Source organism: Manis javanica, chromosome 12 (genome assembly GCF_040802235.1).
Source record: "Manis javanica isolate MJ-LG chromosome 12, MJ_LKY, whole genome shotgun sequence".
In the NCBI taxonomy this organism is placed as follows: Eukaryota; Metazoa; Chordata; class Mammalia; order Pholidota; family Manidae; genus Manis; species Manis javanica.
This window is the reverse complement of record NC_133167.1, coordinates 84,705,825-84,731,767: the sequence shown is the minus strand read 5'-3', so window position 1 is coordinate 84,731,767 and position 25,943 is coordinate 84,705,825. Positions and strand designations below refer to the sequence as shown.

At 36.0% G+C, this 25,943-nt stretch overlaps 1 protein-coding gene across 1 annotated transcript in view; it reads left to right on the top strand.

Annotated features, from left to right (window-relative positions):
- Positions 1-25,943, top strand: part of LOC140845311 (disintegrin and metalloproteinase domain-containing protein 5-like) — a gene marked incomplete at its 5' end in the record, with an annotated part of 34,191 nt that overhangs the window by 6,623 nt on the left and 1,625 nt on the right. The window contains 6 exon segments of the mRNA XM_073219290.1: positions 847-905; positions 907-940; positions 11,323-11,518; positions 13,999-14,001; positions 23,366-23,456; positions 23,972-24,191. Of these exon segments, the coding sequence (XP_073075391.1) occupies positions 847-905; positions 907-940; positions 11,323-11,518; positions 13,999-14,001; positions 23,366-23,456; positions 23,972-24,191 (603 nt within the window).

Genomic DNA, 25,943 nt, shown 5'->3' with positions numbered 1-25,943 from the left:
TTTTTGAAATAGCTGAAGGAGTCTATTCTAAAAGGGTCTGTCCTTAAAAATACAAAGTTGCATTTAAAAAAGAGAGAAGTAACCAAACATTTGATTAAAAGAAACAGTATGGAAAAAACTAAGAAAAAATAATTAGATTTTGAGTACATGAGTCAATATGTGATGTAATGAAATTTTTAGAAGTTCTGCCTTTGGTCAAGCCGTTGATTGAAGATAGCAATAAAAATAAGCAATAAGGAAAAAAGACAACACCAGGAAATTCTAAACTTCTGCATCATTTAGAGCAAACATGCTACTGAAGACGAGCTGATTGAACGCATTGAATGTTACAAAATACAAATAAGTACGAGGCCGGCATCCCAGTGACATCAGAAGTCTGGACAGCTCAGCCTGGCTTCTGGGACCACTTTCTTTAGGGTAGGGGGTTTGGGGTTTTGCCATCTCAGAGAAGCTGAGGGCCTGAATGTTGCTTTTGACAACTTCACATCAGAGAAGCTCTATATGTGAACAGGTTTGGCTTATACAATTTAGTATAAAAGCAAGAGTGTAAAATGTTTAAAGTGCATGGTAGTCATGATATTTAATAACTATTAAATAGTTATTTCCTTCAAGGTTTCAGATTCACAGTAGTATGTTAATATTATTCAGATTATATGAAATGTAGTGAAACAACATGTTTCTTATACAGATTAGCAAATGAGATGTTGATTTCTATAAATCTCACATAAAGAACGGTATTAGTGAAAATGAATTTAAGAAAACTCCAAAATTTGTAAAGAAATTCTGTGATGTAGTTTCATTTGATGGCGCCTAGTTATACATGATTGACACAGCATTTGTTTCCAGAATTGTGTGCATAAAGACTGCTGTGACCCTGCAGAGTGTGTACTGAAAGCCAACAAAGACTGGTTCTGGGGAATGCTGCACAAAAGATTGCAAGGTAAGAGGCAATCTGTATTTTATAATAGCTCAGGATAAAATTTCTTGAAATACTGTTTCAAGGAGACAGAAAACATGCCAATACCGTATTCAGCTTTAACCATTATATTACATCTTGAAACATTGGACCCACTCACTCCATTCAGTAATCTGTCACTTCTGGGGCTTCATGGACATTATGCCTGATGACTGTTCTCTCCTGATTTGACTTCTCAATGCTGTACCTCGTTACAAATCTGTCATACCCATCGAGATTTCTGTATCACCAACAAAAATCTGGAGCAACCCTCTGGAGGTCTTTCTTTCTAATACCCTACCTCACATGGGGTCAAGAAGTTACATTTATTCTTTCCACTGGCTAAATTCTCTTCACTGTCTTCTGGTAAAATCCTATGTTCCTTTGCACTTTTCACTTACTGTTACAATCATTCAGTCCTTTATTAAAAGCATTTAAAGAATTCATGAATAATTGTCCCACACCTAGAACAAGTCACTGGAATCCTAAGGAAAAAAGAAACTCCTGGACAAGGTATATGGCAAACATCCATAAGATTAGAGGAAGAATATGTTTTTATTTAAGAAAAAATTTCCCAAACTTTATTGAGATAAAATTGACATACACATTGTGTAAATTTAAGGTGTACAACATAATGATTTAATATAAGTATATATTGTAAAATGATGAAAGCAAGAACATTACTTATGCATCCACCATTTCACTGAGCAAGAACGTTTAAGATTTACTATCTTAGCAACTTTCAAGTATATAATACATTATTGTTAACTGTGAGTTAGATCCCCAGACTTTCTCACATAATAGCTGAAAGTCTGTATCCTTGACCAATCACTTCCTACTTCCCCACCTAGCAGGCCCTGGCAACCATCAATCTACTCTTTCTGTTTTGATGAGTTTGGCATTTTTTCATCCCATACATAAGTGAGATCATTCAGTACTTGTATTTCTCTTGCATGACTTATTTCACTTTTTATATGCCTTCAAGTTTCATCTTTGTTGAGAATGGCAGGATGTCCTTCTTTATCATGGCTGAATATTATTCCACTGCATGTGTGTGTGATATATATTATATCTAATATATATATTACTTTTACTGATGGAAACTTATGTTGAAAAGATAAAATAGCAAACTCCCATGAATTGCTTTTACTGCATCCCAATGCTGCAATAAACATGGGGGTGCAAATAACTCCTCAAGATATTGGTTTTATATCTCCCAGATACACACCCAGCAATGAGATTCTGGATCAATGGTAGTTTTATTTTTTAAATAATATGAAATTTATACATAGATTAATACTTATTAAGTTAAATTTTATATCTATAAATAGAATAAAATGAAATAGGATTTTACAATCATTTTCATAATTTATTTGTAAATGTATAGAAATGCAGTGATTTTTGTACTTTGGTTTTGTATCCTTCAGCTTTACTGAATTTGTTTATTAGTTCTAGCAGGTATTATTTTTATTTCTCTTTTAGGAATTTCTTTATATAAGAGCATGTCATCTGCAGAAACAGTTTTACTTCTTTTTTTCTGATTTGGATGCTTTTTACTTCTTTTTTTGCCTAGTTGCTCTGGCTAGGACTTCCAGGACTATGTGGAATAGAAGCAAGAATGGACACCTTTGTCTTGTTTTTGTTCTTAGAAGAAACTTTTCAGCCTCTCATATGAAGTATGATGTTCCCTAAGGCTTGTCATATATGGCCTTTTTTATGTTGAGACATGTTCTATAGCCAAATTGTTGAGAACTTTTGTCATGAAGGGGTGTTGAATTCTGTAAAATGCTTTTTTCTGCATCGCTTCAGGGGATTATATAATTTTTACCCTTAATTCTATTAATGAAGTGCACCATTTTTTGATTTCTGTATATTGAATCATCCTTGCATCCCAGGGATAAATCCCACTTGATCATGGTATATGATCCTTTTAATGTGTTGCTGAATTTTGTGTGCTAGTATTTTGTTGAGAATTTTTGCATTTATACTCTTCAGGGATACTGACCTATAATTCTCTTTTCTCTGTCTTTGGTATCAGAACACTGCTGTTCCTGCCTCTTCAATTTTTTGGAAGAATTTGAGGAGATTTAGCATTAATTATTTACATATTTCATAGAATTCACCTGGGAAACAGTCTGGTCCTAGAATTTTCTTCGCTAGGATGTTGAATAACAAGTCAATCTCTTTAGTTGTGATTGGTCTCTTTAAGTTTTCCATTTCTTCATGGTTCAGTCTTGGTAGGTTTTCTGTTTCTAGGAAGTTATCCATTTCTTCTAGGTTATGAAATTTGTTGCCATATAGTCGCCTCATATGATCCTTCATGTTTCTGTGGTGTCAGTTTTAGTGTCTCTTTCCTTCATGATTTCATCGTTTTGAGTCCTCTTTCTCTTGGTTAGTGTAGCTAAAATTTTGCTATTTTGTTTATCTTTTCAAGAACTCTTAGTTTCATTTATATTTTTCCCTGTTGTCTCTGTAATCTCTGCTTCATTTATTTCTGCTCTGATCTTTGTTATTTCCTTCCTTCTACTAACTTGGGCTTAGTTTGTTCTTTTTTAATTCCTTTAGGTGTAAAGTTAAGTTGTTCATTTGAGATCTTTTTTTTTTAATATAAGCATTTATAACTATAAATTTACATCTTTGAATTGCTTTTACTGCATCCCATATATGTTGGCATGTTTTTATTTTTGTTTATTGCGAGATACTTTCTGGTTTCCCTTTTATTTCTTCTTTGCTCTGTTGGTGGTTCAAGAGTGTGATGTTTAACTTCCAAATTTTGGGACTTCTGCAGTTTTCCATCTGTTACTGGTTTCTAGTTTCATACCATTGTGGTTGGAAAGATACTAAATATCATTTCAATCTTCTTAAGTTTCATAAAACTTGCTTTGTGGGCCAACATATGTGTGCTAGCTTGGAGAATGTTTCATGTGTGGTTGAGAAGAATGTGTATTTTTTTCTTATTTGACATAATGTTCTATATATGTCTTTAAGGTCCATTTGGTCTGTAATTTTATTCATGGTCACTATTTTCCTATTGAATTTTTCCAGTTGCTCCATCCAATGTTGAAAGTATGGTATTAAAGTCCCTTACTATTATTGTCTACTTCTCCCTTCAGTCTGTCAATATTTGTTTTAACTTTTAAGGGGTCCCAATATTTGGTGTACATATAGTCACAAAGGTTTATTCCCTTGAAGAACTGACCGCTTTACCATTATATAATGCCTTTATTTGTCTTTTATGACTGATTATACTGAAAGTCTATTTCATCTGATGTAAGTAAAGCAAAGCCTACCCTCTTTTGGTTACCATTTTCATGGAATGTCCTTTTCTTCCCTTCCCTTTCAGCCTAGGCATGTCCTTAAAGCTAAATTGAATTTCTTGTAACCACCATATTGCTGGATCTTGTTTCTGATCCATTTGCCATTCTATGTCTTTTGTTCAGCAAAAGAAATTTATATTTTAAGTAATTATTGATAGGTAAGGACTTTTTTATTGTTATTTTGTTAGTTGTTTTCCTTAAAAAATTTTTTTTCCTTGCTTCCTCTGTTCCTGTCTTCCTTTAGGATTTTTTTGTCGTGGTATGCTTTCATTCATCTCTCTGTGTCTTTTGTGTATCTACTATAGAGTGCTTCTTTGTGATTATCATGAAGCTTATATAAAACACTTTTATAGACATGACAGTCTACTTTAAGCTGAAAACAACATACCTTCAATCACATACAAAAGCTCTACATTTTACATTCTCTTCCCACACATTTTATGTGCTGTTATATTTTGTCTCTTTTTTATATTGTGCATCCTCTTACAAATTATTGTAGCAATATTACTGTATAATAATGTTGTCTTTTAACCTTTGTGCTAGAGATAAAAGTTACTGCCACCATTATAGCACTAGGGTATTCTGAATTTGACTATATTTTTACATTTACCAGTAAGTTTTACACTTGCATATGTTTTCATGAGTTAGTGTCCTTTCATTTCAATTTGATAAACTCAAAAGACTTTTAAGACAGGTCTAAAGGTGATAGACCTCCTTATCTTTTATTCGTGTGGGAATGTCTTTATCTCTTAATTTCTGCAGGACTATTTTGCCTGGTACAGTTTTATTGGTTGGCGATTTTTTCCTTTCAGTATTTTGAATATATCATCCCACTCTGGGTTTGCATGATTTCTGCAGAGAAATCCACTGAGAGCCTTCTTGGTTCCTTTGTATGTGATGAATAATTTTTTTCTTGCTGCTCCAAAATTTTTCCTTTGACTTTTAACTTTTTGATTTTAATTTGTTTTACACTAATCTTTGAGTTTTTCTTGACTGGGTTCTTTTTAGCTTTCTGTTCCTGGCTATCCATATCTCTCCAAAGATTTGAGAAATTTTCAGCTATTATTTCTTTAAATAATCTTTCTGCTCCTTTCTCTCTTTTTTCCTTCAGGGACTCCCATGATATGAATATCATTTGCTTGATGATGCCCTATAACTCCTGTAGACTTTCTTCACTCTTTTTTCTTTTTGTTCCTCTAACTGGCTAATTTCAAATCAATAGTATTCCAGTTTACTAATTCTTTCTTCTGCAGGAGTGATTCCTTTGTTGAATTCATTTACTGAGTTTTTCCTTTCTTTTAACTGTTATCTTCAATAAAGAATTTTTGTTTGGCTCCTTCGTTGTGTTTTCTAGTTCTTTAATTATTTTCTTGTATGTTTTCCTGAATTCACTTAATTGTTTGTGTTCTCTTGCATTTCACTGAGATGATTATCTTGACTTTCTCTTGAATTTTTGTAAGGCAATTCATAGATCTCCATTTCTTTGTGGCTGATTACTGGAGCTCTGTTAGTTTCCTTTACTGGTACCACAGTTGCCTGATTCCTTTTGATCCATGCAGTCTTCGGTTGGAGTCTGTGCAGTTGATAAAGCAAACCGCTCTTGGTTGGAGCCCATTTATAAGGTTGTTTTCTGGATCTGCAGTTGATGAGCTTGTTACAAGGGTCTTATGCAGGCATGGTCCCTGTCTGGTTCCTGGGTATATGGGACTCCCTTCAGTGCCTTGTTCAGTAGTCACACTCAGACAAGGGTCTGCCTCAGGGTCCACAGCTGGGTACCCAGACAGTGGCTCATTATCATATTTGTGGATGGGTGTGACTCCTAGGAGGGCTCCTGCCAAGGTGGATCCCTGTGTAGGTGGGATAGACCCTGACCTTTGAGTGGCTGGAATTGAGTCCCAGGGCTGTTTTAGGGTCTACAGTCTAGATTGAGGTTTGCAGATATGGCTCTGGAGGCACAGATAGGTATGTATCCTGCCAGGGCCCTGGGTGGACTCGACAGCTCTCTGCCTGTGGCTGCAGGGGCTTGATCCAAGTATGGGGCCATGTTGGGGTCTTCTTAGGCACAGTCTGGAACATCTCCTGCTTGGTCCCTGTGATATCAGTGATGCTTGGTGAAATATGGCTGGTAGGAGTTGAAGCTGTCCCCGGAAGTTGGGCCCTTTTCTGATCTTCAGGAGCACAGGTGGGGAATGTGTCCTGCTGATTCCCTGGTCCAGCAGAACTTCTGATAGACTAGCTGTGAGGAGGCTGGAGTCAAGTATAGGACCCTTTCAGGATCTCCAGGGCCATAGACAGGAGGGTCTCCTGCTGGGTATCTTTGCCAGCAGGACTGTTAGTAGACTGTGGCTGAGAGGAGGCTGGAACATAATATGGGGACCCTTCTGGACTATCAGACACAGAAGGGGGTGTTCCCTGTTCGGTCCCAGGGTGAGTAGGACTGTTTGGGGTGCCTGTGAGGGGGCTAAAGCTGAGTATAGGCCTGTCCTAGGTCTACAGTGTTGTGGATAGGATTGTCTCTTGCTAAGTCCCTGTGCCTGCAGAACTGACTGACTGTAAACTGTTGCTCATAGGGGCTAGAACACAGTTAAATGGTACTTTTGAAAACAGTCAAACAAAGTTTGGTGTGCTTACCTCCAAATACTCAGGGACTGCAGCTGACTCACAGGCCACATCACGGCCGCTTCTGGGACTGGGGTGTGTGTGCCTGGTACTTGAAGCATGGATGGATGTGACTCTTTGTTGGTCCCTTGGCATGAGATGCTTGTAGCAGGATCATTGCCAAATGGGGCTGTAAGCTGAGTCCTCAGGGGTAAGGAGCCATTTCTGGGAATAAAGACCGTGCACAGTTAGTAAGTGGCTGCCTGGGTGAGGGCTTGCCTTTTCAAATTGGCTCTCCTCAGTCTTAGACTCCTCAGGGTTTCAACATCTCCTACCTGGATTGCAAAGCTCCCACAAAGGACTTTTTTTCTGTAGCAATCTAGTGTTGTTAAGGGGATATATGAGCAGAAAATCCTTATTTTGCCCCCTTGTGATGTTGCTCTTTGAATATACTTTTAAAATTAAGTTACAGGATCCAGAGGTACCAAGAATCTGGGTGTAGCTTTGTTGGGTCCTCTGGCTCAGGATCATCCACAACCGAACTGAAAATCATTGAGGCTATAGACTACTTCTCCCACACTGTCAAACGACTTGACCAAACTGACATTTAATGAACACTCTACCCAGCAATAGCAGAATACACATTATGTACAAGCACACATGGAACATCTTTGAGAATGACCATGTGCTAGACCATGATACAAGTCTCAAGATTTTAAGACTGAAATAATATAGACTTTATTCTCTGGTGGCAACAAAATTAAATTAGAAATCAACAAATGAAGGAAATTTAATAAACCACAAGTATTATGAATTATACACCACATTTCTCGATAATCAATGTGTCTAAGGATCATTGAAATATTTTGAACTGAATGAAAGCTGAAAAACAACACATCAAAATCTATTGCATGCAGGTGAGGTAGTGCTTAGAGGGGAATTCTTAGCTTTAGATACCTATTTTAGAAAATAAATCAATAATCTAAGCTTGTTCCTTAAAAATCTATAAAAATTAGAACAAATTAAATCTAAGGCAAATATGAGCTTTATTTTGTTAAGTATATTGATTCTTTATGTTCCTTGAAGCCTTGCACTGATATCTTTACATTTGAAGAAGTAGCTCTCTCCTCCAGTGTTTACCAACTGGCTTTGGGAGAGAAAAAAGCCAGTCATCAGTCAGCTTAGCTAGGGTTTTGGGGGCTCCCTCAGGCCTTTTCTCTGGGTATGCTTGCTCCACTATTTTTATTCTCTCGTGGGAGTGGGGTGAAGCTTAAGACTGTGTGTCTTCTCTCAAACACTGAGCCAGTCTGAGTGCAGAGAACCTCCCATTTATTTTCCTAAGGTATTACCGTGGAGTGTTCAAGATCATGCAGCTTCTCCCAGTTCAGCAGAGCCACCCAGCTGCTGATTGCTGTCTGAAGGATTGTGCACTGCTTTTGTGCGTAAAATCTGGTGGTGAGCACAGGGTGCTGGCTTCAGGGTGTGTGTGTGTCAAGTGCTGCAGGCTGATGGGTGGTTGTGGGTGAATGCTGGTGAAGTGTCCAGTTGGTTCATGGGTGTGGCTCTTGCTGGAATTTGTGAGTTAATAGACTACATAGCTGGTTGTTATAATCTACACATTTGCTGTGAGTCCCTGTCCCATTTCCCTACTCCTCTGTGTCCCCAGACTATTCAACTGTGCCAATTCCCCCAACATTCTGGGTAAGATGAGACAAAAGTGGGCCTCTAGGGTCGTGTTTCACAGCACTGGGGAAACTAGGTTCTCATATCCCTTTTACTTCCCCCTCTCAGAGAAATTATGGGCCAAGAAGGTCTCTCTTGGCATTGAGTGTGCCACCTTGGTGGAGGGGTGATGTGGATAAAGTGAAACCTTTCCTCTTACCACCTTCAATGAAGCTACTCTCAGATTTTTTGCTTCACCAGGGGACTGGAATCTTTCAGTTGGATTCCCAGCTCCCATAAAAGTATTCTTATCCATAGTAGTTGCTAAAATAGGTGTTTCCATGTGGATACACAGCCCGGAATCTCCTATTCTACCATATTGTTGATGTCACTCTCCTCTTCTTTTCATTACTGGACATATCTTAATTCTTCATATTAACTGTGACTTTAATAAAATTAACTAACCTACCAGCAGAATCATAGAACCCATGAATGGACTAACAGTTACCAAAGGGAAAGGAACTGGGAGAATGGGAGGGAAGGGAGGGATATGGGTAGGGAAAAAGAAAGGGGGTATTACAATTAGCATGTATAATATGGGGGGGGCATGGGGAGGGCTGTGCAACACACAGAAGACTAGTGATTCTACAACATCTTAGTATGCTGATGGACAGTGACTGTGGTGAGGTTTGTCAGGGGCACTTCATGAGGAGGGGACCCTTGTGAGCATAATGTTCTCCATGTAATTGTAGATTGGTGATATCAGAAGAAAAAAAATTAACTAACCTACCAAACATAAGCTGTATAAAAGATAACCAAATTCCCTGTCATTGCTGCACCAAAAGAGAATACCTTTTCTGCTGCACAACCAGATTCAGACATCCACAGAGATATGTGAACCACTTCTGTTGAGGCTGTGGTAATAGTTGTGATTCTTATTGTCCTTGGGCCCAGTTATCACAAGGTGCTAACCATGAGTTTTCTGACATACACACTGCTTTCTTTATTGTGCAGTCAAGGATCATATGGTGGTCCAAGGCAATAAATTAATCCACCCATTCCTGGTTCAGTTGTGTAAAGGGACACAGCCCTTATCTTGAATTATATAGTACATATACAGACTGACAGTCTTGCGGAGAAAATATTAAAAACTAAAATAAAAACAAAATTAAAAGAGTTTAGTAGAAACACTCAGAAATAAGGAGTTAGCAGTTTAAAAGTTTTATGGCCATTTGGATGTTAGCCAAGGAAAGAAAAATCAGTGGAAGAGCAAGTGAGATGCTAAAGTTTGGCTGAAAGAGCATTTGAGGAACTGGGTTTTTATGGTTCTTGAAAAAGAAGTTGGGTGAAAGAAGCTAATCTGAAAAGGCTAAATACTGTATGATTCTAGCTACATGACATTCTGGAAATGGCAAAACTACAGAGACAGTAAAAAGACCAGTGGTTGCCAGGAACTGAGGGACAGATTAATAGGCAGAGCATGAAGGATGTTCAGGGCAGTGAAAATACTCTGTATGATATCAAACCAATAGTTACTTGTCATTATACATTTGTCCAAACCCATGGAATGTGTGACACTGAGAGTGTGTGTAATGTAAACGATGGCTTTGAGTGGTGGTGATATGTCACGGAAGCTCATCAGTTGTAGCTGATGTACCACTCTAGGGAGACATGGATAACATGGGAGGTATTGCATGTATGGAGCAGGGGTTATATGGAGAGCCTCTGTACTTTTGCTTTATATTTTCTGGTATAAGAAGTAACGCTTTATTAACAAAAGAAATTGGAGTAAAAGTAAGACTGCCATTGATACACATTTATAAAAGGAAGCATATTCTGAAGAAACAAGTACTCATATTTTTCATTATACTTATATGTATTTTCCTTTGGAAACAATTTTGATTATTGGTTTTGATTTGGATGCTAAGTCCATAAGCTTGGGTGGCACACACATTGTGCTTTGTACTCCCACCCATCACTCGGAGAATTTGTATCAGATTTGCTATAGGTAGCAGATCTTTGTTGACAAAATGAGAAAAACACACAGAAAACCTACTGGGTGGGGCAAATGTTATATAAGCTGGGCCTCTAGTACCTTTGAAATCTAAAATAAATTTGACTTAACTTGCATAGGATAGTGATGATAGCCATGAGGATTTGGGCTTTCGTTGAGGAAAGTGTTTGCAATGATGATGTTTAGATGTTTCTTGGCATAAACAAGTGTACAGAAAGGGAGCCCTAAAAGCTATCAGCTAATGCTTACGTGCTGAAGAGATATTTAATTAGGGAAAATTTTTTTTCAGTTGTTTGCAGTGTGGTAAGTGAAAGAAACCTTTCTCTTTGTGTCCTTACATTATCTTCTTTTAAGATTTACACAGTTTTTTCTAAATGTTTATGATGTGTATTTATTGTTTTTATAAATGGTTGCCGATTTCTGCTTTAAGGATGGCATATGGGAAAATCAGATGCTGCCTATGTGAGCATAGGCATAATGAGTTGAAAGTAACATATATTAATTCCTTAGCTCTACTTTCTTTCTTCTTCATCGTTATGGTAGTCTGCTTATTTTGAGTTTCTCACTTCTTTCACTAGCATTTCCATTCCTTTATGCAAAATAAATTCCATCACCTAAATTTCTCTGCGATGCTTAGGTAGCTGACAAGGGGACTCAGAGTCTCCTCAGTGGTCTTATCAACTTGGAAAAAAATGGATGGAAATGTAAAGGCTATGAAGAAAATAAACTTGAGCATCACTGATGTGTAATCTTTTTATGTTCCTTTTCCCTTCTAGTTGATGCCACTTTGTAAAATGTGTAGGAAATCATTTGATGAAGACTGTGACTTCCCTGAATATTGCAGTGGGGTTTTCTCGTACTGTGTGCCTGACACTTACGCACGCAATGGACAAACTTGCGATTCAGGTGATTCCTTCTGTTACATGGGATGATGTCGGATGTTTACCAAACAGTGTAGAAATTTAGTTGGAGGTAATTTAGAGGAGGTAATGACCATAACTTTCTTCTTGGTTCCTAAATCCTGATTATTCTAAGCTCCATTATTCAATTCTGTAAAACAAAAATGTAAATGTACTTTGTTAGTGAGTTGAGTCTTGCTAGTGGTATTAGTGTTAAAGGAAATCAAATTCTCTTGATTCTGAATAACAAAAGTGAATTTATATGGAACTATTGTTTTCACAGGGACTAAGCTTCAAGTGGAAATGTAGTTATCTAGGGGATTATATAGAATTTGTGATGGTGGGGTTTAATTAAGTGAACACAGCAAGGCTAATCACTGATTGAGTAGAATTCAAGAGTGGGTCTGTTCAAAGCCGCTTGCTGATAAGTGATGGCTTCAGCTTATGGCTTGTATAGTCCAGTTTGCTTAAGCTTCCTACAAATGTGTGGATCGTTAGCTTCATCAAAATATACAATTTCTTGCACACCCACAGTTCATGTTCTTTGAGAGTGAAATTTTTCATTCTTAGTCCTCTCTTTAGGCCTTCATTGTCCAGGTCATAGAAGAGAATTCCAAGTTATTGTCCAGATCAATATAAACGCCAGGACTTCAAGGAGGAGATGAGATACAGTTTTTTGTGATTATTATAATTTTGCTCTGCTCTTCTGCCAGAATCACCATTGCACCATCTAGCAAGACGATGGCTACAGTAGTCTTTAAACGTAATTGCAATATACCTAACCAAATGACCATGAAAATTAGGAGGAACAGAAAAGTACTCCAGATCCATGATTCAATGTTTCTCCTATGTGAAACCAGAAAAGCAAATCTCAGTGCTGACCAGATACGTTTAGAGCAAGACAGTGAGATGTCAGCTAGTGTCCCTCAAGTTATTTACCTTATTTACTGTTTCTTTAGTATTAGAAGTGATTTTGAGTGCTTTTTAAAGCCCTCTGTGAGAACTAGAGGTCTAAGTGCAACAGTCGTCCCCCAGAATACTACAAATTTATTCTTGGTGGCAAGTATAACACCTAAAGCATCTTTATTTCAAAGAAATGTCTGTCCAATCCTAGTGACCACTTGTGTTGATGCATCCCGTACGTAAGTCTGGCCTGTCAATCAGCCTGTATACTTATTTTTGGAAAAGAGTCCCACTTTGAGAGTCTAGTAAACATAATTTTCTTCATGTAATTGTAGATTAATGATAACAAAATAAAATAATAAATAATTTTTAAAAAAAGAGTCCCACTTTGCGTACCTCCTGCAGAGCTTGGGAGCAAAAGGAGGCTCGATCATTACTGTATTTCAATCCAAATTTATCATAATCCTTTGATTATGTCATACTTCTTGGACTAGTTAATTGGAATGTTCTGGAGTAGGATTTGATATAATTCTGTAATAAGGTTTAGCTTTCCAAGATAAAAACATGACTTATAGGCAATAGCCAATAAAAATCCTATTCCACAGACCTCGTACAAGTCATCACGTGCTGCCGCATTACTGGTTTCTTGCCAACATATGCTTATGGGGTTGTAATGTTGAATGACATAGATTATGCATGAAGCCATATGATTTAAAGTTGGGAAATATATAAAGATATATGGTAAAGAACCTTGAGTTTAAGTAGTAAGTCTTTTTTTCTATTAGATCAGTAAAGACACCTCAACTGGAAACGTGTGACTTTTTTTTTAAGTTCCTTGCCAAATTCTTCAGTGATACTTATGACATGCAACTTCCTGTTCTAGGTGTAATATAAAATGATGCTAAAGTTGTCATTTAGTTTGTGGTGAGGTTTGTCCTCTAGGAGATAGAAAGTCTCACTAATTGTAAAGTCATATACATTATTTTTGGGATAATTGTCACTAAATTGAGTTGTGTGGTACCTAGTGGGGTGTGACTACAAACCCAACAGTTACCTCAGTGTTTCTTCTCAACCTCAGCATTGATGACATTTTATGCCAGACAATTCCTTTTTGTGAGAGGTGAGGTGAGAGATTGTCCTGGGCAGTTGTGTCATATTTAGCAGAATCCATGGCCTTTGCCTACTAGACGCAATGCCTGCAGACATTTTTGGTTTTCACACCTGGGGTGGGACTGACACGGGCTCCTAGAGAATAGAAGTCAGGAGCACTGGTTAACATCCTAGAAGGCACAGAACAGTACCTAGAACAAAGAATTTATCTGGTCCCAAATGTCAAGATTTACTAATGCCATCGTGTTAATTGCTTTCTGGTTGTTTTGTAGTTCTAATGGTAGAAATTATTTGCAAACCATATATCTGATAAGAAATTAATGTCCAGAATATATAGAAAATTCCTAAAACGTAACAAAACTCAGAAATGGGCAAAGGACTTGAGTAGACATCTCTCCAAAAAAGATATGCAAATGGCCAATAAGCACGTGAAAAGAAGCATCATTAGGGAAATGCCCATCAAAACCACGGTGAGATACCACCTCACACTCACTAAGGTGACTACTACCAAAGAAACAGAAAGCAACAAGCATTGGTGAGGATGTAGAAAAGCTGGAACCCTTGTGCGTACTTGGTAGGAATGTGAAATGGTACAGCTGCTTTGGAAAACAGTATGAAGTTTCCTCAGAAAATTAAAAATAGAATTACTGTATGGCCAAGCAATCCCCTTTCTGGGTATATACCCAAAAGGATTAAAAGCAGTATATGAGAGAGGTCTCTGTATATCCACGTTCATAGCAACAGCATTCCCAAAAGCTAAAACTTGGAAGCCACCCAACTGTCTATCAACAGATGAATAGGTAAAGCGGAATGCGGTCTCTACAAACAACAGGATATTACTCAGCCTTAAAAAGGGTGGAAAATTTGCAGAATGGATACAATGTGGATGAACCTTGAAGACATTCGCTATGTGAAATAAGCCAGTGACAAAAAGACAAATACCGTATGACTCTACTGATACAAGGTACTTAGCATAGTTAATTAACATCGACAGTAAGTATAATGGTGGCTGCCAGGGGTCTGGGGAAAGGAGGAATGGGGAGTTATTCTTTAATAGGTGTGGAGTTTCAGTTTTACAAGATGAAAAAGTTATGGGGATAGAGGTAGTGATGGTTACACAACAGTATAAATGTATTTAATAGCACTGAACCATACACCTAAAATGGTTAATGGTAACCATTTTATCTCTTCAAGATTCTTAAAAATAATTCAGCTAAAAAGATTTTTAAAACTTGATTATATTATTTCCTTATTCTGGATGTGATTAGCAATTAGTGTTTTTAACACCAAATTTTGTGTTTATATCTAATATTTAATTTCTTAAAGCTTGGTAACTATTTTTCCCCATAACTAGTTGATGTTATGGCTGGAAGTTTGTACTCTGGCCAATATTTCCCTATTTCCACTACCCCAAACCTCTGATAACCGCCATACTACTCTCTATTTCTCTGAGTTTGACTTTTTTATATTCCACACATAAGTGATCATACAGCATTTGTCTTTCTCTTTTTGACTGATTTCATTTAGCACACCTTTCAGTTTCTACCAGTGCTCTCAAATGGCAGGAATTCCTTCTTTTCCAAATAATTTGTATATATAATTATACATAGTATAATTATATGTCTATATATAATATACACAGTATAATTATATGTCTATATATAATATACATAATATTTTCTTTTACATTCATTTACCAGTGGGCATATAGGTTGTTTCCCTATGTTTGCTATTGTGGATGCTGCTGCAGTGGACGTGGGAGTGCAGAGGTCCTGATTTCAATTCGTTTGGATAAACACCCAGACGCTGAATTGCAGGATCATATGGTAGTTCTATTTTTCAGATTTTAAGGAGCCTCCATACTGTTTTCCATAGTGGCTGTACCAACTTATATTCCCACCAACACTGTCCCACCTTTTCTCTGCATCCTTGGCAACACTTATTATCTTTTCTTTTTGGTGGTAGCAAATGTGACAGGTGTGGGGTGATGACCTCACTGGGGTTTTGATTTGCAGTTTATTAGTGTTGTGGAGCACTTGTTAATCTACTGTTTATTATTTTTTTGTCTTCTTAGGAAAATTCCTATTTATATCCTTTGCCCATTTTCCACTCTTTTTATTTAATTTTTGCTATTGAGGTGTATGAGTTCTTTATATATTTGGGATATTAATGCCTCAGATACATGATTTGCACATATTTTCTTCCCTTCTGCAGGTTGGTTTCTCATTTTGTTGATTGTTTCTTTTACTGTGCAGTAGATTTTTAGTTTGATGCTGTTCCACTTAGTTATTTTTGCTTTTGCTGCTTGGGCTTTTGGTGTCATATCCAGGAAACCACTGTCAAGACCAATGTCAAGGAGCTTTTCCCCTATCTTTCCTTCTAGGGATTTTACTGTTTTAGGTCATATGTTTAAGTCTAATTTGTTTGAGTTCATTTTTGTGAATGGTGTAAGATTAAGGTCCCATCTCATTCTTCTGCTTGCAGTTCTCCAGCTTTCCAAGCACCGTTTACTGAAGATACTTTCCCTTCTCTATTGAATTTCCTGGCTCGCTTGTCAATGTTAGTGGACTGTATATGAAAGGTTTGTTTCTGGTTTCTCAGTTCTGTTCCTTTGGTCTATCTGTTTATTTTTATGCCAATATCATATTGTTTTGATCATTATAGCTTTGTAGAATAGTTTGAAATCAGGAAATGTGATGTCGCTGGCTTTGTTCTTCTTTCTTAGGATTGCTTTGTTTATTTGGGGTCTTTTGTGGCTCCATAAAAATTATGATTGTTTTTTCTATTTCTGTGAAAAAGCCATTGGACTTTCAATAGAGATTGCATTGAATGCATAGATAGCTTTGGGTAACATGGACATTTGACAATATTAATTCTTCTAATACACAAATGTGGGATATCTTCTTATGTGTCTTCTTTAATTTCTTTTGTCAGTCTTGTTTTCAGTGTACAGACATTTCACCTCCTTGGCTAAATATATTCCTAAATATTATATTTTTTAGATGCTATCGTAAATGTGATTGGTTACATTATTTCTTTTTCAAATGTTTTGCTATTGGTGGGTAGAAATGCAACTGTCTACTGTATGTTTATTTTGTAGCTGGTAACTTTACTAAATTCATTTATTAATTCTAAGATTTTTTTGGTAGAGTATTTAAGAATTCCTATATAAGAACATATCATCTGCAAGCAAAGGCAATTCAATTTCTTCCTTTTTGATTTGGATGCCTTTTATTTCTTTGTCTTGCTTAGTAGCTCTAGCTAGGACTTCTACTACTATATTGAATAGGAATGATGAGAATGAGTCCCATTACCTTTTTCCTGATCTTGGATGAAAAACTTTCAGCCTTTCACCACTGAGTATGATATGAGTTTGTAATATATGGATTTTATTGCATTCAGTTATATTTCTTCTATACCCAATGTTTTGAGCATTTTTCATCATGAAAGAATGTTGTATTATGTCAAATGCCTTTTTTGCATCTGTAGAGATGATCATATCTTTTTTATCTTTCATTCTATTAATGTAGTATATCCATTTATTTATTTGCATATGTTGAATCATCCTTGCATCCCAGAAATAAATCCCTCTTGATCATGGAGAATTATGCTTTTGAATGTGCCGTTGAATTCAGTTTGCTAATATTCTAGTGAGAACTTTTACATCTTTGGTTATTGGTCTGTACTTTTCTTATACTGTCCTCATCTGGCTTTGAGAGCAGGATAAGGCTAGCCTCATAAGTTGAGTTTGAGAGCATTTCCTTCTCCAGGTTTTTGGAATAGTTTGAGAAGAACTGGGTTAATTACTCTTTAAATTTGGTAGAATTCACCAGTGAAAACCTTTAGTCCTAAAGTTTTCTGTGTTGAGAGGTTTTCAATTACTGACTCAATCTCCCTATATGTTATTTGAGTGTTTAGATTTTTTATTTCTTCATTATTCACTCTTAATAATTTTTATGTCTATTAGTACTTAATCCATTTTTTCTAGGTTATCTGGTTAGCTGACATATAATTGCTCATAGTAGTATCTCATGATCCTTTGTATTGCTGTGATATCAGTTGTAATGTCTCCATTTTAATTTCATTTATTTTTACTTATTTGAATCTTTTTTTCCAACTTAGTCTAGCAAAAGTTTCGTCAGTTTTATTTTTCTTTTCAAAAAAAGAGCCCTTAGTTTCAGTGTTCTTTTCTATTGTTTTTTTGTTTCTATTTCATTTATTTCTGCTCGATCCTTGTTATTTCATTCCTTCTGCTAGAATTGGGCTATTGTTTTTCTAGTTCCATGTAGGGTAAAGAGAGGTTTGTTTATTTGAGATCTTTTTCTTAATGTAGGCATTTATCATTATACTCTTTCCTCTTAAAACTGTTCTGCAGCATCATACAGGCTTTTGTATGTTATGTTTCCATTTTTGTTTTTTAAGGTATTTCTTGATTTCCATCTTGATTTCTTCTTTGACACACTGGTTACTCAGGAGCATGTTGTTTAGTCTCTAAATATTTGTTAATCTTCCAGCTTTACTTCTGTTATTGATTTCTAGTTTTATGCTATTGTGGTCAGAAAAGATACTTGGTATGATGTCAGTTTTCTTAAGTTTGCTTACTTTTTTGTGATCTAACATGTATTCCATACTGGAGAGTATGCCATGTGCATTGAGAAGAATGTGAATTCTCCTGCTGTTGGATGGAATGTTCTGTATATGTCTGTTAGTTCCTTCTGTGATGCAAGTCAATTGTTTCTTTGTTGATTGTCTGGTTGGATGATCTATGCATTTTGATAGTGTATTGTATTCCCCTGTTATTATATATTGCTGTCTATTTCTCCCTTCAGAATCTGTATTTGCTTAACATATTTAGGCACTTCCTTGGGTGTGTATATATTTAAGACTGTGATATCATGTTGATGGATTGATCTCTTTATTGTTACATAATGACCATTTTAATCTTTTCTACTGTTTTGACGTAAAGTCTATTTTGTCTGATAAAAAGATAGCTATCCCCTCTCTTTTGGTTCCCACTTGCATGGAATATATCTTGTCATCCCTTCACTTTGAGCCTCTATGTGTCCTTAGAGCTCAAGTCACTCTTTGGTAGGCAGCATAGTTGGGTCTTATTTTTTATCCACCTGGCTACTCTGTGCTTTTTGACAAAGTTAAATCTGTGAGTATTTAGAGACTTATTGATACTTAATGACTAACTAATGCCATCTTATTATTTTCTGCTTGTAGTTCCATTTCTCCTTCCTTTGTAAATTGATGAGTTTCTATAGTGGCGTGCTTTGATTCCCTTCTACTTATCTTTTGTGTATTTATTTTAGTGTTTGCTTTGTGGCTCACATGAGGCTTACATAAAACATAGGAATAATAGTCTATATTATGCTGATAGAAATTTAACTTTGATCACATTAAAATCTATCCTTTTATTCCCCCCTTCAAAATTGTTGATGTCACCATTTGTATCTTCCTTACTGAGGCATAATGGACATATATCATTATATTAGTATCAGGTGTATAACATAATGACTTGATATTTATATCTATTGTGAAATGATCACTATAATAAGCCTCGTTAATGCCTTCCAACATAGTTATAAATTTTATACTGTGCATCTTTTTATACTGTGTACCCATAACAAATGGTTGAAGATAGAGTTATTTTTAATACTTTTGTCCTTTAACTTTTATATTAGTGTTAAGTAGTAGTAATGTATTCTGAGTGTTGTATCTTACTTTGACTAGTATGTCACATATATTCATATATATTCATATTATTGATTATCATCCTTTTGTTTCAGCTTATAGAACTCCTTTCAGCATTTCTTATAAGACAGGTTTGGTTTTGTTTATTAGGAAAAATCTTTATCTCACCTTTACTTCCAAAGGACAACCATGCAGGGTAAAGTATTCCTGGTTGAAAGTTTCTTTCTTTCAGCACTTTGAATATAACATCTCATTCTCTACAGGCCGGCAGAGTCTGCTGAGAAATTCACTGATGGCCTTATGGAGGTTTCCTTGTATGAGGGAATATTTTTCTCTTGCTGCTTTTGTAATTATCTTATTTTCTTTGGTTTTAGATAGCTTCATTATTATGAGTATTGGAGATCATATTGAGTTGAAATTTGAGGTATCTATTAGCTTCATGATTGGATATCTAAATCTTTCTCTAATTTGGGAAGTTATTAGCCATTATTTCTTTTTTATATTAAATACTTTTTAAAAATTAAGCTATTATTGATATACAATCTTATGAAGGTTTCACATGAGCAATGTTTTAGTTACAACATTCACCCATATTATCAGGTCACCCCAACACCCTATTACTTTCACTATCCATCAGTGTAATAAGATGCTATAGAGTCATTACGTGTCTTCGTGACATATACTGTCTTCCTGCTAACCTACTTATATTATGTGTGCTGATTATAATGCTCCTTAATCCCCTTCCCCAATCTCCCCACCGAGACTATCCGAACAATTCCCTTTGGTAACTACTAGTTCCCTCTTGGAGTCTGTGAGTCTGCTGCTGTTTTGTTCCATCAGTTTTGCTTTGCAGTTATACTCTGCAATTGAATGAAATCATTTGCTACTTGTCTTTCTCTGCTTGGCTTATTTCACTGAGCATGATACCCTCTAGCTCTATCCATGTTATTGCAAAAGGCAGGATTTGTACTCTTTTTATGGCTGAATAATATTCCACTGTGTATATGTACCACACCTTCTTTAGCCACTTGTCTACTGATGGACACTTACATTGCTTCCATATGTTGGCTATTGTAAATAGTGCTGTGATAAACATAGGGTTGCATATGTCTTTTTGAATCAGGGATCTTGTTATCTTTGGCTAAATTCCTAGGTGAGAAGTTACCAGGTCACATGGTATTTCCACTTTTAGTTTTTTGAGGAACCTCAATATTGCATTCCACAATGGTTGAACTGTTTTACATTGCCACCAAAAGTGTAGGAGGGTTCCCCTTTCTCCGCATCATTGCCAGAATTTGTTGTTCGTTGTCTTTTTGATGTTGGCCATCCTAACTGGTGTGAGGTGATATCTCATTGTGGTTTTAATTTGCATTTCCCTGATGATTAGCAATGTGGAGCATCTTTTCATGTGCCTGTTAGACATCTGAATTTCTTTTTTGGAAAAGTGTTTGTTCAGATCCTCTGCCCATTTGCTAATTAGGTTATTTGTTTTTTGGGTGTTGAGGCATATGAGCTCAGGGAGGACTTCATGAAAGAGATAGAAACTTTGAAAAATACACTATCTGAAATGAAACATACTATGGAGGGATTTAAAAGCAGATTAGATGAGATAGGGGAGATGGTAAATGAAACAAATTAGAGAACAGCTACTACAAAGCCACAGTAATGAAGACAATTAGGTACTGGCAGAAGAACAGACCCATAGATAAGTAGAACAGACTAGAGAGCGCAGATATAAACCCATATATATATGGTCAATTAATAGATGATAAAGGAGACATGGATATACAGTGGGGAAATGACAGCCTCTTAAACAACTGATGTTGGCAAAACTGGACAGCTACATGCAAGAGAATGAAACTGAATTATTGTCTAACACCATACACAAAAGTAACCTCAAAATGGATCAAAGACCTGAATGTAAGTCATGAAACCATAAAACTCTTTGAAGAAAACATAGGCAAAACTCTCTTGAATACAAACATGAGCAACTTCTTCATGATCATATCTCCCCGGGCAAGGGAAACAAAAGCAAAAATGAACAAGTGGATTATATCAAACTAAAAAGCTTCTGTACAGCAAAGGACACTATCAGCAGAACAAAAAGGCATCCTACAGTATGGGAGAATATATTCATAAATGACAGATCCAATATGGGGTTGACATCCAAAATACATAGAGAATTCACATGCCTCAACACCCAAAAAGCAAATAACCCAATTAAAAAATGGGTGGAGGTTATGAACACTTCTCTAAAGAAGAAATTCAGATGGTCAACAGACACATGAAATGATGCTCCACATCACTAATTATCGGGGAAATGCAAATTAAAATCACAATGAGATATCACCTCACACCAGTTAGGATGGCCACATAGAAAAGACTAGGAACAACAAATGCAGGTGAGGATGTGGAGAAAGGGAAACCCTCCTACACTGCTGGTGGGAATGTAAATTTGTTCAAACATTGTGGAAAGCAATATTAAGGTTCCTCAAAAAACTAAAAATAGAAATACTATTTGACCCAGTAACTCCTCTTCTAGGAATTTACCCAAAGATAACAAAATGCCTGATTCAAAAAGACATATGCATCTCTATGTTTATCATAATACTATTTACAAAAGCCAAGATATGGAAGCAACCTAAGTGTCCATCAGAAGATGAATGGATAAAGAAGAGGTGGTATATTTACACAATGGAATATTATTCAGCCATAAAAAGAATACAAGTCCTACTATTGCAACAGTATGGATGGAGCTGGAGGGTATCGTGCTCAGTGAAATAAGCTGGGTGGAGAAAGAAAAGTTCCAAGTGATTTCCCTCATTTGTGGAGTGTAACTACAGAACAAAACTGAAGGAATAAAACAGCAGCAGCCTCACAGAACCCAAGAATGGACTAACAGTTACCCAAAGGAAAGGGACTGGGCAGGGTGGGTGTTGAGGGAGGGAGAAGGGGATTAAGGGCCATTATGATTAGCACACATAATGTATGGGGTGGGGCACGGAGAAGGCAGTATAACACAGAGAAGACAAGTAGTGACTCTAGCATCTTACTATGCTGATGGACAGTGACTGAAATGGGATTGGGAGGGACTTGATAATATGGGTGAATGTTGTAACCATAATGTTGCTCATGTGAAACCTTCATAAGAATGTGTATGAATGATACCTTAATAAAAAATAAAAAAACTACATCACTATATAAGGTTGTATGCTTAAGAGAAGCCTTTGCTAACAGCAGATGAGAGGTATATTCGAAAATATATCTGATGAATGTAAAACTTTAGTTTAATCCCAATTATTTTAGATGAGTGAGATAACCAGAGTTTGGTTTCTTAACTTCTCCTTACTAAGAAATGAGGCTCAAAGAGGTCACACACTTGCCCTATATCACACTGTTTACTGGAAAGAGATGTATCTAAACACTCATTCCTGACCCCATTCAGTGATTCCCTCTCTTATCCATTACACCCTCCAGTCTGGAGTGGCTGTTAAAACACTTATATAGCTGTCCCATCAGTTTTTATTAAACATCTCAGTTTTATTACCTGTGATATGATCAATGTGACCTGCTTCTAAATCCCAAAGACAAAGTGATGGGACAGCTATTGTATACATTTGAATTTTTCAATATATTCTAAGTCAGACATAACATATAATTAAGCTAAATGAAGGAGGTGAACATTGGTGTCCTTCCTAATTTCAAACTCAGTAGTTCTTAGTTAGTGATTGTTGGGGTACCGGGGAACAGAGATGAGGACTGTAGTGTGGAATGAGAAGTGTGAAGTCAATTGCTGTCTGAGTTTCTGATCAGTATTGCATTATAGTTACTACTACTTTTTGTTACATCTATGTAATATAGATAGTATACTGATTCGTTTGGAATAATCGCAAACTACATTTCAACTTGGATAGGAAGCTAAGGCAGAAGAAACAAGGCCATGGCTGTTTGTTTTTTTTTTTAACAATATAGAGCCATTTGGATAATGTTGCTGTTAACCTTATTTTCGATTTGGGTACAGAACAAAGTCTGCCAGGCTTAAAGAGAAGCTATTTTTGTAATTCTTGATCTACCTACCCCAGAAGCTTTTTAATATTGAGTAATGATAAATCTCCCTAGGGGTACATCATACTTTCTAGAATGAGTCTATTATTCCTGCAGTGATTATTGGGATAACATAATTTGCTTAAGCTTTTCTTTTTCTTTTTAGCTTCTAGAGGTGCCTCATTTGCTTGTTTTGATGAAATAAATTCAAGAGTTGATAGATATGGAAACTGTGGCCAAAATTCTTGTAATTATGTGTATGTATTTATAAATTATAATTTTGTTTGGAATGTAGGTTATATATTGCTAAGATCCTAGAATGTACTGTTAGGTACACACTAAAATGGCATGTTACACCAGCTTTTCTTTATTTCAAGATCTGAGTTGAACAGTATCACCCACTGCCTGCAAATAACATGTGTTAAGCACCAGCAATGATGGAACAATGATACTCATAGTAACAATTGTTTATCTTATTTTACTAATGAAAAATTTAAAGACCAAGTGACCATTTGCTCATATTTCAGAAGCTAATATAAAAGGAGCAGGGCTATCACATTCTAAATATCTTTAGTTTTTCCCTTGCCACATTACTTCACAAAATGAAAAGAGCCATATCACATGTAAGTAAGGGTGCTCCAAATATTTACTGAGAGAGAATTGTTGAAGCTTGGCTTTTAAATTATTACAACACGTTTTAAACTTAGCTCTATCAGAAATTATGTTATTTTATTAAATACTAAGAGATTTTTTTTCTGCCTTATGCTTCTAGTAATCTTCTATGTGGAAAATTAGTTTGTGCCTGGCCACACAAAGCATTAGTATCACATACAAATCTATCTGTGATTTACTCACATGTATGAGAGGAAATGTGTGTGTCTACATTTTGGCACAGAGACAAGCCAATTAGAAATACATTCACGACTATTTCTGCCCCCAAAGATAGAGATGATACATATGTAGAAGATGGCACTGTGTGTGGTCCTAATATGGTAATTAGAACAACAAAATTTCAGATGTTTTTAAAGTTATTCTTTACGGTTATACTCATTTTGACAATTTGCCAACCAGTGTGTTTTTGAATAGCTTTTTTGAGATATCATTAACCATGAGATTCCCCTTATAAGTAACTGTCACCTCTTTCTTGCTGCTCTTAAGATTCTTTCCTAATCTTCGATCTTCCCAAATTTAATTACTATGTGTCTTGGTGTTGTCTTACTGGGATTCATCTTGTTAAGGGCCTCTGTACTTCCAGGACCTGTATGTCTATTTCTTTCCCAAGATTGGGCAAGTTTTCAGGTATTATTTCTTCAAATAAACCTTCTGCACCTTCGTCTTTCTCTTCTCAATCTGCGTCCCCTACTATGCAAATATTGTTCCATTTGGAGTTGTTACGCAGCTCTCTCAGCATCTTTTCATTTTTAGAAATTATTTTTTCTCGCTATTGCTCAGCTTGGTTGCTCTGCTATTTTCTCTCCTCCATCACACTGGTTCTTTGCTCTGTTTCCAGCTGTCTGCTATTCATTCCCTCTCTTTGACTTTTTCATTTCAGTTTTTGTGTTCTTCACGCTGAGTGGCTCTTTTTTATATTTTCTGTCTCTTTGTTGGAAGTTCTTGCTGAGGTCACTGATTCTTTTCCCCAGTTCAGTGAACATCTTTATGACTGTTACTTTGAAATCTTTATCAAGAAGATTGCTAATCTACAATTTTCTTTATCCATTCAAGTGACTTTCATTGTCTACTTTCATATTCTGAAACAGTCATATAACATTAGGGTAAAACTGTTCTGCCCTTTGTGTATATATACACAATCAAAAATATATACAGATTGTGGCCAGACAAACTAACTTGTTCAGGCATAAGAAAAAAACAACAACAACTCCAAAACAACAAAAAACAACGAGAAGAAAAAAATCCAGAAAAATAGAAAAGCAGACACGTGGCAATCACCCCCAAAGCTAAGAGAGTACAAGAAAAGACATGTGTATGCTTAAACGGTTCAAGGTGAACATTTGTTGGGCAAGAAATGTATTTGATTTAGCAGATGCATCCATGTAGGCATCTCACTGGGGTCATAAAAACTGTCAAAATATGTTTAAAAACATGACTTATACAAATATAAATTGGGCACATATTAAATACTTATTTAGTTCATTAATGAGCGAATTAAGTTGTTAAAGGTAGTTTGGAGTGTTTGAAGAATTGTATACTTAGAGGCATTAGGAATACAATGTCGAAATACAGTTGCTGGATTTTATGTAAAACCTTGATAATGATGAAAAGAGGAATGAAACCATAATTTGGGGGGTTATCTTTTCAGTCAGACAAAAATCATTTACATACCTGCCAGACAAAACTACATGTTAATGTATAACTTCACAAAATGTAGGCTTCTTTCAGTAATGAGAAGCAAGTTAAACAAAGCACCTTCCCCTAGATAAATAGTCTTTAGTTTGGCCTCAGATGGATCTCCTAATAAATGTTCAAAAATGACATTGAAAATATGCATGTTTCTTTATTTACATGTTGTAGACAATTTTTCTTTACTAAATATACTAGCAGTATTCCAGTAATGTTTGTTAGTAATGATCTCCACACTTGTGTTTAATAGTAACATACTTCGAAATAATTTTTTTACAAATCATTTTTGATTTTCTGTAATATGCAATCAAGTGATTTTACAAACATAGGGAGTAAATTTTTAGCCAATATTTGAAGATCTTGTTTGAAAGCTACTTTTGGTG